Here is a 16,753-nt window from a genome sequence, read left to right on the forward strand (position 1 = left end):
GTGAAAATCTCCTAATCGCCACGCTCCGGCGCCTGTTCAGGTACACTGAGGGAGAATGGCCAATGCACCCAACCAGCACGTCTTTCGGACTGTGGGAGGAAACCGGAGCACCCGGAGGAAACCCACGCAGATACAGGGAGAACGCGCAACTCCGCACTGATTGTGAGCCAAGCCAGGAATTGAACCCGAGTCCCTGGCGTTGTGAGGCAGCAGTGCTAACCCACTGTGCCACCCTGAACGAACATTTAGCACAGCTGCTGAGTACAGGAATGTGAGCAGTCTTGCCATGAACATTACCTCAAGGAGTAGGTCACCCAGGTTCTGATGATGCCTCATAAACTGAATCACAGTATCTTTCAGTTGAAGCTCTGAACAGCATCTCCGTCTGTGCCTGTGGGGTCTTGTACCTGAAGAAAGTTTTAAAAATTGTGGCCTCTCTTAGTTGCTGGACATCAACGAATGAAAGAGGAATTGTCAAGACCATCAAAAAATACTGAGCAAGACAAGACTACGCCATAGTTATTTTTCCTCAGTTCCCTTCATTCTCCATCAAACCCATGCTAATTGACTATTTTTTGGGACCATTCCTTCATTCTTATTATTGAAAAATAAAGCCATTTTTAAAAAATTAACACTTCAAATAAAATTTAAGATTAAAATTTCAAATAAAATGTAAAAAATTTTTTTAAAACAAAACAATCAAACATTTCTAATTCAATTCAAATTGCTGTTTCTAAAAAACGCACTTACAAGCATAATAAGACAATAGTTCTACCCCAGCTGGAGTATTGTCTCCAATTCTAGCCTCCACAACTGAGGAAAGATGTGAAGGCATTTGGGAAAGTGCAGAAAAGATTCAGAAGAATGGTTCAAGGGAGGAGGAACTTGTTCTGAAGATAGATTGGAGAAGTTAAGACTGTTTTCCTTGGGAAAAGGCGGCTGAAAGGAGATTTGATGGAGGTAATTAAAATTTTGAGGGGTCTGGACAAAGCAGATAGGGAGAAACTGCTCCCACAGGGGATTGAGAATGAGAGGACACAGATTTGAAGTAATTGGCAAAAGAAGCAAAAATGATATGAGAAAAAAGCTTCCCCACACAGCATGTGGTTAAGGCCTGGAATACACTGCCTGAGAGTGAGGTTCAGTCAAGGCATTGAAAAGGGAATTAGACGGGTCATCTGAAGAGACAGAATGTGTAGGGTCACGGGGAGAAGGCAGGAGAATGACACTAAGCGAAATCAGACAGCTGGTGCAAACATGATGGGCCAAAGGATCTCTTTCTGCATTGTAACAATTCTGTGATATTGTACTGTGCAGCCTAATCACAGTTGCTTCCCTTTGATGCTAGAGACTCAGCTTGTCCTGTCTTTCCTCAGAACTCAATCCTTTGAGATCCTCCTCCACATTGTTTCCATATTTTTGTTCAAGTTGCTCCTATTTTTAGTGACCCAAAACCAAATACAATATTCAAAGTTCAATCTGACCCAAGTATTTGTAGTTTTGGCAAGACATCTTCCAACTGGGGGGTAGGATCAGTAAGTTTGCCAATGACACAAAGATTGGCCGGATGGTTAACAATGAGGTTGAGTGTCTTGGGTTACAGGAAGGTATAAATGAGATGGTCAAATGGGCGGATAAGTGGCAGATGGAATTTAACCCTGAAAAGTGAGAGGTGATGCATTTTGGAAGGAGTAATTTGACAAGGAAGTATACTATGAAATGTCTGACACGGGGAAGTTCTGAAGAACAAAGGGACCTTGGCATGTTTGTCCAAAGGTCTCTGAAGACGGAAAGGCAGGTTAAGAGGGTAGTGAAAAACGCATATGGCACACTTGCCTTTATCAATTGGGGTATAGATTACAAAAGCAGAGAGGTCATGATGGTGTTGTATAGAACTTTGGTGAGGCCACAGCTGGAGTATTGTGTGCAGTTCTGGTCGCCACATTATAAGAAGGACGTGAATGCACTGGAGGGGGTGCAGAGGAGATTTACCAGGATGTTGCCTGGGATGGAACATTTAAGTTATGAACAGAGGTTGGATAGGCTTGGGTTGTTTTTGTTGGAGCAGAGAAGACTGAGGGGGCGACCTGATTAAGCTATTCAAGATTATGAGGGGCATGGACAGGGTGGATAGGGAGCAGCTGTTCCCCTTAGTTGAAGGGTCAGTTATGAGGGTACACAAGTTAAAAGTGAGATGGGAGGTTTAGGGGGGATTTGAGGAAAAACCTTTTTTACTCCGAGGGTGGTGATGGTCTGGAATGCACTGCCTGGGAGGGTGGTGGAGGTGGGATGCCTCACATCCTTTAAAAAGTACCTCAATGACGACTTGGCACGCCATAACATTCAAGGCTATGGGCCAAGTGCTGGCAAGTGGGATTAGATGGGCAGGTCAGGGCATTTTATGCGTCGGTGCAGACTCGATGGGCCGAAGGTCCTCTTCTGCACTGTAGTATTCTGTGATTCTGTGAACTCATGTGCAACTTATCAAATGTGACTAAACTCTCTGCTTTGATCATCTTTACCCCAAAATTATTACATTTAAAAGTTTGAAATCTTTCAAATCCTATCACACCCAGATCCCTTTCTACTTCATTTTTACCAATTCCATCACTATCCATACTATGCTTGCAACATCTTTCTTTTCCAATCTGTGGTACCTTGCATTTCTTTGGACTGAATTACATCCACCACTGAGTTACTCAATTGTAGACTTTTATCTTCTTTTTAATAGGTTTAGAGTTTGTTCTGTACGTTTGCAAATACTTAATGTCGTATCATTTATCAGTTGATACAAATTTGACTAAATAGTGATTTGAAATAAAGTGAGATATCCTCTTTGCTTTCCCAAACAAATTTCACCAGGCAATGTTCAGTGACGATAATGTCCATCTAATGTAGACCCAAGCTTGAAATTAAAGAACCATATTAATTATAAATTCAATGTAAGCTCACCCAACAACTGTGAGAGTGTCTTCCTCTGCGTCATATCAGGGGAACAGGATAGATAATCGGAGGCAACACTGGACATTCTGTATTTTACAGAAAAAGCACTGTCACAGTGTAAGCAAATATGCAAAATCTAATCAAACATCATTTTATGTGAACAGTTTTCTTTCACAGTATTCCTTACATCAATCCTTCCCTACTGTAAAACAACATTGACCTTTCCCTGTACTGTATCTGCATTAAATTCCAATTTATATCTCTCCGCTTTAACTATTAATAGTTTTAACTCTGGTACAGGTGTATTAATTCGGATGTATCTGTTCCATTGCTGTAACTGGTAAATTGCTAATCCTAACTCTTTGCTATAACTATATTAATTGTTTAAGACCAGATGCAGTACCAACCCATAGCTCACTGCTGTAACTGTACAAATATATAATGTGAAAGACAAACTTCCTCGATCTTTTTGCTGCAATAATGTGGTCACTTATAATCTGCCTACTGCTACAATAATTAAACACTAACAATACTGTCACTCCAGTCTCCCTCTCTGCTGTAACACATTAAACACTAACACGGTGATCACTCCAGTCTCCCTCTCTGTTGTAACACATTAAACACTAACACTGTGATCACTCCAGTCTCCCTCTCTGCTGTAACACATTAAACACTAACAATACTGTCACTCCAGTCTCCCTCTCTGCTGTAACACATTAAACACTAACATGGTGATCACTCCAGTCTCCCTCTCTGCTGTAACACATTAAACACTAACACTGTGATCACTCCAGTCTCTCCCTCTCTGCTGTAACACATTAAACACTAACACTGTGATCACTCCAGTCTCTCCCTCTCTGCTGTAACACATTAAACACTAACACTGATCACTCCAGTTTCTCCCTCTCGGCTGTAACACATTAAACACTAACACTGTGATCACTCCAGTCTCTCCCTCTCTGTTGTAACACATTAAACACTAACACTGTGATCACTCCAGTCTCTCCCTCTCTGCTGTAATACATTAAACACTAACACTGTGATCACTCCAGTCTCCCTCTCTGCTGTGACACATTAAACACTAACACTGTGATCACTCCAGTCTCTCCCTCTCTGTTGTAACACATTAAACACTAACACTGTGATCACTCCAGTCTCTCCCTCTCTGCTGTAATACATTAAACACTAACACTGTGATCACTCCAGTCTCCCTCTCTGCTGTAACACATTAAACACTAACACTGATCACTCCAGTCTCCCTCTCTGCTGTAATACATTAAACACTAACACTGTGATCACTCCAGTCTCCCTCTCTGCTGTGACACATTAAACACTAACACTGTGATCACTCCAGTCTCTCCCTCTCTGTTGTAACACATTAAACACTAACACTGTGATCACTCCAGTCTCTCCCTCTCTGCTGTAACACATTAAACACTAACACTGATCACTCCAGTCTCCCTCTCTGCTGTAATACATTAAACACTAACACTGATCACTCCAGTCTCCCTCTCTGCTGTAATACATTAAACACTAACACTGATCACTCCAGTCTCCCTCTCTGCTGTAATACATTAAATACTAACATGGTGATCACTCCAGTCTCCCTCTCTGCTGTAACACATTAAACACTAACACTGATCACTCCAGTCTCCCTCTCTGCTGTAATACATTAAATACTAACACTGTGATCTTCTTTCTCTCTCTTGTTCACAATGTTACCGGCGTCCCTCTGTTGATCGCGCGCTGCGCTACCATTGGTGGATAGTGTGTGGGACACGTTGTCTATTGGTGGATAGTAATCAGGAAGTCGTTGTCTATTGGTGTGTATTAACCAGGAAGTCGCTGTCTATTGGTGAATAGTAATCAAGAAGACGCTGTCTATTGGTGGATGTGCTTTGATTGACGGCTCAATAGGGGAGTTGCACTTTCCCATTCTGTTATCCTTTGGGGAAAGTGACAAAAGTTGTAAATTTCTGAATTTTCCTGAGCAAGCAACTTATAATGAACAGAAAACAGAGTAAATGTGTTGAATTTTAGCATTATAAATGTTGTTGCAACTTCAATTGTGTAAAATACTTTTCTACCGGAACGAACAGTTTTTAAAAATATTTTCTCTGACTTTAACAATAAATATTTCCCTTACTTAACTGCAATACTTATGGAAGATATGATACATAGGTCAATTGTCATTCATCTAGGAAAAAAAGTACACTGTTCCGAAATCATAATTAATGTACAAAAACCCTTGTATCTTTTACTCAGTGTTCACATCTTTCAATGATTAAATCGCTTAAACGTGACAACCCTAGTGACACTAACAAATCTCAATGTAATGACCATCTGTTTAAACACAGTGAGCCAAGTACTAGAGCTATCTTCTCAAGGGATGGAATTGAAAAGCAGATGAGTTGTGTTAACCTTATACGGAGCCTTGGTCAATCCACATTGTGTTAAGAACCAGATCAGAAACTCCAAGATATATTATGCAGTCGGCCTAGACCCCAACTTTTACATTTGATTTTGGCATTAGGGTGAGCAAAAGGTGTTTCCCTCCAGGTATGATTTAAGTGACCCACTGGGAAGCATTTATCAAAACAAACTTTAAGAACAAAGTTAGAATATAACATTAGAAAATAGCAAAACTTTTACCAATTAAAATACTTAAACATGGCAACATATTCTTAACAGCTAGCTATCACTAATGTTCCAATTTAACAGTATCCCCCCATAGACATAAATCCCTTCTTTAGAACCAGTTAGCACAGAAAACCAAACATGCTTATGTGGCTACTAGATTACTGGTCTTTTAACACCTCTAGAGAGTGATCCAGACTGATACTTGTCTACTTCTCATGCAGCAACTTCCAAAGAAAGTTCCACCCCCAAACAGCAGAATCTCAGAGAAAGAGATTTATTTCTTGACAGCTTCCAGTCTCTACTTCAAACAGTGCAAGAGATACAGAAAAAGCAACCTCTCTCTAAAGATCCCAAAAAGGAGACTGTTTTGAGTTCTCTTTGAAAGCTGAGCTGCACCCAGGATTATGACCTTACCTGTCAATCACACTCCACTCTGCAATATCCCAGGGGAAAACACAAAATAACAGAACCTGGCCTTTGTTCAGATTAAAACAAACATTGTAGCAATTAAGATCAATTATGCTGTTGCAGCAACAATACAGTGCTGCTGTGTACAGACAGAATGGCTATGATAATAAAAATGAACTGCGACAACAGATTCTGCACAAAAACATGACAAATACATTTCCTAAAGGCTCAGTATTGTCACAATTGGGAGTGCTCTTGTCTCAGCATTATAAAAATCTTGTGCAGGTACTGAAACAAATGCAAAAAGGATTCATGGGATTGATACCAGAACACGTACACAGTCTCAAAGTTCACACTTGAAATTAACATATGCACACACTTGAAGTTTGCACATGCGCACACTCGAAGTTCTTGGTTCACAATAACCTATCCATCTCAGCTTTTAATATACTTATCCACAGAGTATCCACAGCCCTCTGGGGTTGAGCATTCCAGAGATTCATGACTCACTGAGTCATCTCAGTCCTAAATGGCTTCCCTCTTATCTTGAGACAATGCCCCTTCATTCGAGGCTCTCTATACAAGGGAAACATCCTTTCAGCATCTACTCTATCAAGTCCCCTTAAGAATTTTATGCATTTAAATGAGATCGCCTCTTGTTCTTCTGAAATCCAGTGAATATAGGCTCATTCTACTCAATCGTCCCTCAAATATAAACCCCCCCCATCTCAGGAATCAATCAAGTGAACCTTCACTGGACTCCCTCTAAAGCACATGCATCTTTTCTCGGATAAGGACAATAAAATTTTACACGGTATTCTGAATATGATCTCACCAAAGTTCTATATAATTTCAGAAGCCATCCTTACTCTTATTGTCCCTCACTCTTCTTAATTGCTTGCCGTACTTGCACATTAACTTTCTGTGACTTGTGTACATGGATTCCCAATTCCCTCTGAATAGCAACATTTGCCAATCTCACACCAAAAACTATTTGACTTTCCCATTCTTCCCACCAAAGTGTATAATTTCACACTTCCTCACATCAAACTACATCTGCCATTTTCTTACTCAATCACTTAACCACACTGTATCCCTTTGCAACCTCTTTGTGTTCTCCTTACAGCTTAGCTTTGTTTTATCAGTGAACGTGGATATTTCACACTTGATGCCCTCATCTAAATTATTGGTATAATATTGGTAAGTAGCTGGGGTCCAAGCACAGATCCTTGCAGCACTCAACTATTGAGGGCGGCCTCAAGCGCAACTGTCAGAAAACATTAACCAAACTGGACTTAGCCTCTGGCAAAGGCAGCGGCACTCATGTATTTACACCCTGCGATCCCAAAATGACCCATTTATTCCTAGTCACTCTGCTCTGCCTATTAACCAATCATCAGTCCATGTGAATATATTACCTCTAATCCCATGAGCCCTATCATAAGGAGTAGCTGAGGTAAATTCAGATATTCAGATTAAGGAATAAAAGTGTGTGCTGATATGGTTAGTTAGAGAAGATGTGGAGATGCCGGCATTGGACTGGGGTCTCCACATCATGACTACCATCGACACCGCAAACTGCCGGCTCCAAGTGGAGAGGATCTCTAAGAAGATCGCGCATATTGACACAGACATCAAGTTTCTACAAAGATGCAAGAAAGCAGACTATCTTAAAGACTTGATTAGCTGTAAGTATTCGCATTCCAACCATTATTCATGTAAATTGAGTCTGTGTCTTTATATGCCCTGTTTGTGAACAGAATTCCCACTCACCTGAAGAAGGGGCTTGGAGCTCCAAAAGCTTGTGTGGCTTTTGCTACCAAATAAACCTGTTGGACTTTAACCTGGTGTTGTTAAACTTCTTACTGTAGTTAGAGAAGGGCAGTGAGGAGATGTGTCTGGAGTATAAAGGATACCATGGAGCAGTTTGGCCGGTTTCTGTGCTTTAGGTTCGATGTGTGGTTGAGGTTCCTTTGAAATGTAATATTGATGGACTCAAGCTGGGAAATCTACCGCCTCGCCCGTCATGGAATCGGAGCGGGCGAGGGGTGGACAATGGAAATGACCTCGGACAGGAATTTCCAATCTCGCTAGAGCGAGGCTGTAAAATCCCACACAAGGACACTGCAAAGAAAGACCCACTCAGAACAGCGCCTCACAAGCAACCTGCCAACACTCAACAAATAGGATCCACAGAATGTTCACAGTGCCTGCTCTGTCCTTAAATCCACCATAATCAACACCTTCAAGGACAATCTTTGTTTCTCCACCAGGAAACATCAAGACTGGTTTGACAAGAATGACCAGGGGATCCAGAAGCTGCTAAATTGTAAGCACAAGGCATTCCTGAACGGGAAGTATCACCAACATTTGAGGGTACGAAAGTAGGTCTACAGGTGATTGAAGGCTGAGGTAGGACAAAAAACCCAGTGAATTTAAGATGGTGAATGGAAAGAGCGCAGAAAATACAGCAACTCACCGACTGCCAGGACATGCATGGATTCTTCAATGTGGTCAAGATCATTTACAGCCCAAGTGTCCAAGGACCCTAAGAGCTAAGAATAGAGTAGTGCCCATTGAGGACAAAGAGGCAGTCAGCACTCATTGGAAGGAGCACTTCAAGGATCTCCCCAACTGAGACTCAGTCCTCGACAGGAGTGCCTTTGACCACATCCCATAGCGTGCTACCCACCACCACTTCAGCATAATCCCAGCCCAACATGAGGTTGAAAAGTCCATTCAACAGCTAAGAACCACTGAGAATTGTCAGGGTTACAACCATTCACTACTTACAGTATTGACAACTTGGATGATAGGATAGAAAGCCACATTTCCAAGTTTGCTAATGACCCAAAGATAGGCAGTATTGTAAACAGTAAGCAGATGAAAGTATAAAATTACAACAATACGAATTGGAAAAGTCTATGGCAAATTGATTTCAATGTAGGCAAGTGTGATGTCACCCACTTTAGACACAGAGGCGATGGCTAAGTTTGGTGATGGCGCAGCCGTCGAGGGTTTGCTTCATGGACACGTACTTGCACTGCCTGTGATGTCAAAATGTCAAAATGCCTGTGATGTCAAAACCCAGTGATTGAAACAGCAGTCTGCAAATCCCAAAACATATTCAAAAAAATGTCAAAGATTTAATAAAAAGACTGATGCAATTTCCATTTCAGCATTGAAAGACTGTAACTGAATGAAAACTGCTTACCATTTCAATAGATGCATAAAAAATGGAAATCTGACAGTATCTGTCACAATGAGCTTTATTTTGCTGACACAAATTCTTATTCATTGCTGGTTGTTTTGAATTCCCTTTCAAAGATATATCATTTCAGCTGTAACAATCCGCTTGTGGAACAGTAACATTTTGTTTAAAATAGACAAGTTTAAAATCCCTGTAACTTACTCCGAGGATAAAGCCACAAAATTCCATAGTTTTAAACAAACCCAATAAACTTTATTATACTAAATTGACAAAGTAAAGCAATTTACAACATCTATCTTATACCCTAGCATTCAGAGTTAACATGAAGAAAATATGCATTAACAAGCAAACTGTGGTCAAGCACACCAAACTGCACATTAAACGACAGATGCAACCAAGACAGATCCCATGGATTTCTCAGTCACCCATCCAGATATCATTGACCACTCTGAGTCCACAATAAAACTCTGCCTCTCTCATGAGGGATTTCAACACTCCACCTTCTAAGATCAGGCCTGTGAATTCCTTCAAATTCCTTTAAAGCCACTCCAACTTGGACTGTAACAATGACTGCTCACCTCTCGATGGTTCAGTCTCTCCATTTGTGATTACGATTCCCGGGATTCACAAAGGTGCACTTTCCCCCTCTAAGTACCAGCTCAATTCCAACTCTTTCATAGACCGTTAACTTCACAAAGCTGGCACTGCCCCTGTGTTTCTCCAACCTCCAGTCCCCTGCCTGTACCCAATTCTAAATAACTATAAATAGTGCTTCTCCGAGCACTAATTGTCTCCAACACGGAACCAATTACCTTTTTCCATTTTTTCAACTCCTCATGCCTTCTCCTGAGCCCTAACTGCAATGAATAGTTCTGAGAGCTTCTCTGTGAGCTGCAAACCACATGAGGTCCAAACTACAACTAACAGCTGCACCAAATGAGTCCTTGGGCTTTTCTAAACCCTAACTGCCTGGAGCCTGCTAACAGCAGCACCTTTACAGTTTGGAGTCTGTTCCCCTACTGCAAAACACTCAGATTAGTTGAAACCAAAGAACCTTCTTAAGTTCCACCCATTTCCAAGATGACTTAGCATTTCGGGTTCACTGAATGCTTCTAAACTAATTTAGCTCTAACCCAGAAAACAAAATATCTCTCTGGAATGAACCTCGTTACAAAGCAGTGTAGACATCATAGAATCATACAGCACAGAAGAGGCCCTTCGGCCCATCAAATTCGCACTGACACATTAGAAACACCTGAACTCCCATCTAATCCCATCTGCCAGCACTTGGCCCGTAGCCCTGAATGTGATGATGTGCCAAGTGCTCAGCCTTCAACGATGTGAGACAACCCGCCTCCACCACCCTCCCAGGCTGGAATTCTACTGCCCCGCCCACCACGGGAATCGGGGCGGACAATGGGAAGGTCCAAAAGAGAAACTGTTGGAAAATCTCAGCAGGTCTGGCAGCATCTGTAAGGAGAGAAAAGAGCTGATGTTTCGAGTCCACATGACCCTTTGTCAAAGCTGAATGGAAAGGTCCGTTGACCTCGGGTGGGATTTTATGGTTTCGGGACAAGCGAGGCCATAAAATCCCACCCCACATCTCCAGTTCTCCAGCTAGGTGAACCCACTTCCTGTTTTATGGTTTGACGTCTTCAATTATGACTCTATTAAACAAAGATGGGTAAACTTCTGAACTGCTATTTTATTTTGGGCATTCTGGCAATATCTATACCCTAATTTACTTAATTTACCTTCACAACATCAATCTTTCCAGAACTAAACATTATCTCTAAAATATTAGCACGAACCATCAACCAGACCAGTTATTTATCCCACAGGTTTCACTGCACCTCTAGTTAACCAGTCTAACCGAACCCGGTGTGAAAAGCAGCAATAATAACCGTCAAAATGTCTCTGTTCAGGGCTCATTTTCTACATTTTACTTTATCGGTTACAAGCAAACACGGAGGTCTTGTGGTGCCAGGGGTAGTGCCCCAGCTGTGGGCCAGAAGCTCCAGGATCAAGGCAAACGCCAGGAATTGCATTAACTGGGCAGCACACTGAGCTTTCCTGCGTGTTTTCATTTTTAGCACAGAGGGAAGGTGCAAAAATAATCAGTTTCAAATCCCACATGTGAAGATGAATGTTGCGAATATGGCACAGAGGAATTCTTGCTGTAATCTGCAGAGGGTTGGCGCTGATGGCGGACAGAGCATACAGGCAATGGAGTGAGCAGCTGAGCGAGTGAGACGTAAACCAGTACCGGGACAGTCTGATGAGTGCGCACCATGACAGCAGCGGTGGGAGAAACCGCAAGTGTCAGCAAATATTGTCTGAACCTAGTATGCATGTGTAAACTATCCCTGGCATCTAGCCAATCAGCATGGGGAGATTAGGCGGTAAATGATATCTCAAAGTACTGTCTAAATGGTGACAGTGTCTCAATTGAAAGGTTCCAAGCAAAAAAGACAAGACTAACATTCCGATGCAGTAATGAGAGAATGCTGCACTGTCAAAGGTGTCATCTTTTGGATGAAACATTAAACTGAGGCCTTGTGTACTTTCTCATGTGGATCCCATGGCACTATTTTTAAATATTCATTCATGGGACAATGGCGTCGCTGGCTGGCCAGTACCTATTGCCCATTCCTAGTTGCCTGAGGGCAGTTGAGTGTCAATCACATTGCTGTGGCTCTGGAGTCACATGTAGGCCTGACTAGGTAGGGGCATTAATGAACCAGATAGGTTTTTCTGACAATCAACAATGGTTTCATGTTTAATGCAGATATTTCTTATTGAATTCAAATTCCACCATCTGCCATAGTAGGATTCGAACCTGGGTCCCCAGAACATTAGCTGAGTTTTCTAGCGATAATACCATTCGGTCATTGCCTCCCATATTTCAAAGAAGAGCAGGGGAGCTATCTCCAGTGTTCTGGCCAGTATTTGTCCCTCAGTCAACATCATAGACAACATTATCTGGTCATTATTACATTGCTATTTGGGAGAGTTTGCTGTGTGAAAATTGACTGCCACATTTCTTATGTTACAACAGTGACTACACTTCAAAAGTATTTCAGTGGCTGTAAAGTGCCTTTAGACGTCCTGTGATCATGAAAGGCACTATATAAATGCAAATGTTTTAGTGAAAAGCTACAAACATTGGAAGTCCAAAGACACTTGGAAATTCATGAAGTTAAGTCATTAAAGTATCATAGGTTAACATCAAATCTACAAGGTTAATGGAATGCTGGCTTTGATAGCTAGAGGATTGGAGTACAAAGAGGTAGAAGTCATGCTGCAGCTATACAAAGCCCTGGTTAAATCATATACTTGGAGTACTGTGTTCAGTTCTGGGCATGACATCTTGGAATGGATATAGTGGTCTTAGAGGGAATACAGTATAGGTTCACGATAATGATCTGTGGATTCCAAGAGGAGAGATTTCCTCATCTAGGATTACATCCCCTAGAATTTGAAAGGTTTGATTGAACTTGATATAAGGGAAATTGATAGGACAGATAGAAACTATCTGCACAGCCTGGGGAGTGTATGACTGGGTACTTGGCCTAGCAATTAAAGCCAGACCACTCAGGAGAGAAGTTAGGAAACATTCTATACATAAGAGTGATAGAAGTTTGGAACTTCTGCAAGTGGCGGTGGATGCTAGCTCAACTAGGGGCACTACAGTGGCACAATGGATGCCTCACAGCGCCAGGGATCCGGGTTCAATTCCGGCCTCGGGTGATTTTCTGTGTGGAGTTTGCATGTTCTCCCCGTGTCTGTGTGGGTTTCCTCCAGGTGCTCTGGTTTCCTCCCACAGTCCAAAGATGTGCAGGTTAGGTGGATTAGCAATGCAAAATTGCCCCTTAGAGTCCAAACATGTGCAGGCTAGGTGGATTGCCATGCTAAATTGCCCCTTAGTGTCCAAAGATGTGTAGGTTCGGGGAATTAGCCATGTAAATGTGTGGGGTTATGGGGAGAGGGTGGAGGAGGTCCTGGGAAGATACTCTCTGTCAGAGAGCTGGTGCAAACATGATGGGCCAAATGGCCTCCTGCTGGACTGTGGGGATTCTATGATTTCTGTCGATGTTCATTTTAAATCTGAGATTGATAGATTTCTGTTAACCAGAGGCATTTAGAGAGATGGGGCAAAGGCCAAAATATGGAGTTTTGTCACATATCAGCCATGATCTCATGGCAGAACAGGCTCAAGCCATCTCCTGAACCTCTGTTCCTAAAACCAGCTTTCCAACCTGGATATTCAGTCAACGAACTGTGAGTATGTTGTGAGTTTCACAAATTCAAACCCCTCCCCAGCATCAGGAAGTAAATGTTTTACAAGCTTTTCAGCTACACCTTCCATGAGGCTGCGAAGTAGAAATGTAACTTCTGAAGCCCCAAAAGAATTTTTTAAAAATTCATTTGTGGTACATGGGCGTCGCTGGCTGGCAGCATTTATTGCCCATCCCTAGTTGCCCTTGGAGGGCAGTTGAGAGCCAACCACTTTGCTGTGGCTCTGGAGTCACATGTAGGCCAGACCGGATAAGGACGGCAGATTTCCTTCCCTAAAGGACATTAGTGAACCAGATGGGTTTTTCCAACAATTGACATTGGTTTCATGGTCATCAGTAGACTTTTAATTCCAGATATTTTTTATTGAATTCAAATTCCACCTGCTGCCGTGGCAGGATTTGAACCCGGGTCCTCAGAACATTAGCTGAGTTTCTGGATTAATAATCTAGCAATAATACCACTAGGCCATGGCCTCCCCTTTAAAATATTATCAAAAATATTATTTATGGCAGATTGAAATTCTGTTGCTACCTTGGGTAAGATTAGCCAACAACATTTAAAAAAAATAGCAACAGCCTCAGCTGTTCCTGCAGTGATTAAACTCCCCACTCTCCATCTGCAGTCATGTATTCTTCATCCACCTGGAATTAATTAAAGAACCGTTTCCTAATTTCTCCTGTTTAATTTGTGATATCTGACACTGGAAATCGACATTAAATGTTACCAAATGGAAGCGAGCTGTTCATTCCATCAGCCTTGAAAAATGTGTGTGTTACTTCAAGAATGTTGGAATGGAAAGGGTTAACTCCCTCATTACACTTTCCCAGTTGCTAGCTTTGGAATGCTGAAAGTATGAAATGATATTGCTCCAATAACATTCATGACCTTCAGTCTTTCTTCTAATTTAATTAAATCCATTTACTGTACCAGTTCCAAGTTGCACTATCTCTCTTAATGCTTGGTCAGATTCCATCTGTTACATTTACTGGTTACATCTCAGCAGTTAAGGAGCAATCCAGTGGAGTGAGTGAGATGAAAGAGCTTGGTCAAAACTCAACGATGGCAATAATTGTACAGTTTATTATCTCCGAACACCCTCTCCAGCACCTTTGACTTTTAATCATTGCTATCCTCAAGCATAACATCATTTATTCGTGCTATAAGGTGAACAGGATGAAAATAAGCTTAACCAAGTATTTATAGACCTTTCGCTTTCAAAATTTTAAACCTTTTCATAAGATTTCCAGTACTTTATTAAATTACAGGTTGCCTCAATAGCCTCAACTGCATATACTCATGTAAAAGTTAAATTTATGAGACCATTTTTTGAGGTTAAAAATCATAGGGTCAACATTTGCACGGATAATCTTTTCGAGATAATCTTTTGACGTTGGCCCCAAGGGGCAGCACAGTGGCACAGTGGTTAGCACTGCTGCCTCACAGCGCCAGGGACCCGGGTTCAATTCCCGGCTTGGGTCACTGTCTGTGTGGAGTTTGCACATTCTCCCCGTGTCTGCGTGGGTTCCCTCCGGGTGCTCCGGTTTCCTCACACAGTCCAAAAATGTGCAGGTTAGGTGAATTGGCCATGATAAATTCTCCCTCAGTGTACCCGAACAGGCGCCGGGGGATTTTCATGGTAATTTAACTGCAGTGTTAATATAAGCCTATTTGTGACTAATAAATAAATTTTAAAAGATCCAAAAATGTCCTTTGCTATAGAATAAAGTAAAATCCAACCATACTAAAGAATTCATATTAATTATTGTAATTTGATCACTTTAGTTTTATTAAATAAAAGCAAATTTTTAATGTAATAATGATTAACTCTTTACTTAACACGTTACAAATACAAAATGTATTAAATTGTTATGTTTTGGGACTGTCTCTTTAAGGTAAAATTCAGTAATAATGGGAGTCATGTGACCGACTCCGAATTCTTCTCAACAAGAAGCCTGGGTAGCTGGGTTACAATCAGGGCAAGGCAGGCCCAGTCTGGGAAGAAGATATTAGATGTTCACCCCTGGAGCAAGAGAGGCTGTGCTGACTGTGGGTAGACTATTATTCTCCAAGCCTCTTGGGAGGTGTTAGGAATGCCAGGCTTTAAAAATGATTAGACTTTAAACCATCTATTTCAAAATGTTAGGTTCGAGATTATAGCTAATTAGCATTTCTACCTGAATACAAGACCCGTATGATTCATGGTGCCATGGAGATGCGCTTTGGGAAGGGGCATGTTAATAGAAAGCCATTGTGATATCAGGTTGCAGTTTTTCTAGTTGTATCACTGAAATTCACAGACCCTAGTCAGTCTTCAGAATCTGAGAGGCAGCGAGATAGCAGCCAACCCCACACGATAGCAAAGAAAATGCCAACTCTGTTGATCATCGTGCAAAGCACTGGTGGGAGCTTACAATTAGATTAAAGAGATGGAATTCATGAGGATTTAAAGGAGGATGGAAGATTTACCCAGCTTAGGCAAGAGGGAGGAATCTCCAGTAGAACCCTCACAGTAAAAATCAGTTTTAGGATTAGCAGTTACTTGGCTGGGAAAGGAAAAGGAAGCAAGCCTTCAGAATCTGAGAATAACTTTTGACTGGTCCCTGAAGAAAGAAGTGTCCACTTAAGGGACAGCATAAAGTATAACCATAGCAGGAGATTAATGGTCATGTTAAAATCTAAATGGGGAATTTCTTCTCTCTAATCTAAAGTATAAGTTGTTTGTTGATTAGTGTTTAGATCATTTTAGTTTGTTTGCTACCATAAAAATCTTAAAACTTGAAATCTTGTGTGATCCTTTCACCCAGTCACTAGAGTTATAAAAAAGTGGTGATCGTAATAACTAGTATTCATTTTTATTAGTAATTTTACATTTACAATAAAATTGAATCATTATGCTTTGGTGTTGATTTTTTTGGGCTTTGATGCGTGAAAGACCAGGGGTCACTTTTACATGAGATTGGCTTTTACACAAGTCTATATGGTAATTATCTGTGGAAAACGTCAATGTGAATATTCGATGAAAGAAATTTTACTCAAAGGTAGCAAGCATTTTCTCATGAATGGGTATTTTTAGACCATAAGACATAGGAGCAGAATTAGGCCACTCGGCCCATCGAGTCTGCTCCGCCGTTCAATCATGGCTGATATTTTTCTCATCCCCATTCTCCTGCCTTTTCCCCATAACCCCTGATCCCCTTATTAATCAAGAACCTATCTATCTCTGTGTTAAGGACACTCAATGACCTGGCCTCC

General features: G+C 41.4%; 1 protein-coding gene across 1 annotated transcript in view; it reads right to left on the reverse strand.

Moving 5' to 3' along the window:
* The window catches only part of fanca (FA complementation group A), a 106,677-nt gene extending 103,425 nt beyond the window's left edge, over nt 1-3,252 (reverse strand). The window contains exons 1-2 of the mRNA XM_078210729.1: nt 2,953-3,252; nt 298-407 (exon numbers count right to left, since the gene is read on the reverse strand). Coding sequence (XP_078066855.1) covers nt 298-407; nt 2,953-3,028 — 186 coding nt within the window. The 5' untranslated portion in view covers nt 3,029-3,252. The remainder of the gene's footprint in view (nt 1-297; nt 408-2,952) is intronic.
* Nucleotides 3,253-16,753: the final 13,501 nt, after the last annotated feature.

This window comes from Mustelus asterias, chromosome 4 (assembly GCF_964213995.1).
Source record: "Mustelus asterias chromosome 4, sMusAst1.hap1.1, whole genome shotgun sequence".
Lineage (NCBI taxonomy): Eukaryota > Metazoa > Chordata > Chondrichthyes > Carcharhiniformes > Triakidae > Mustelus > Mustelus asterias.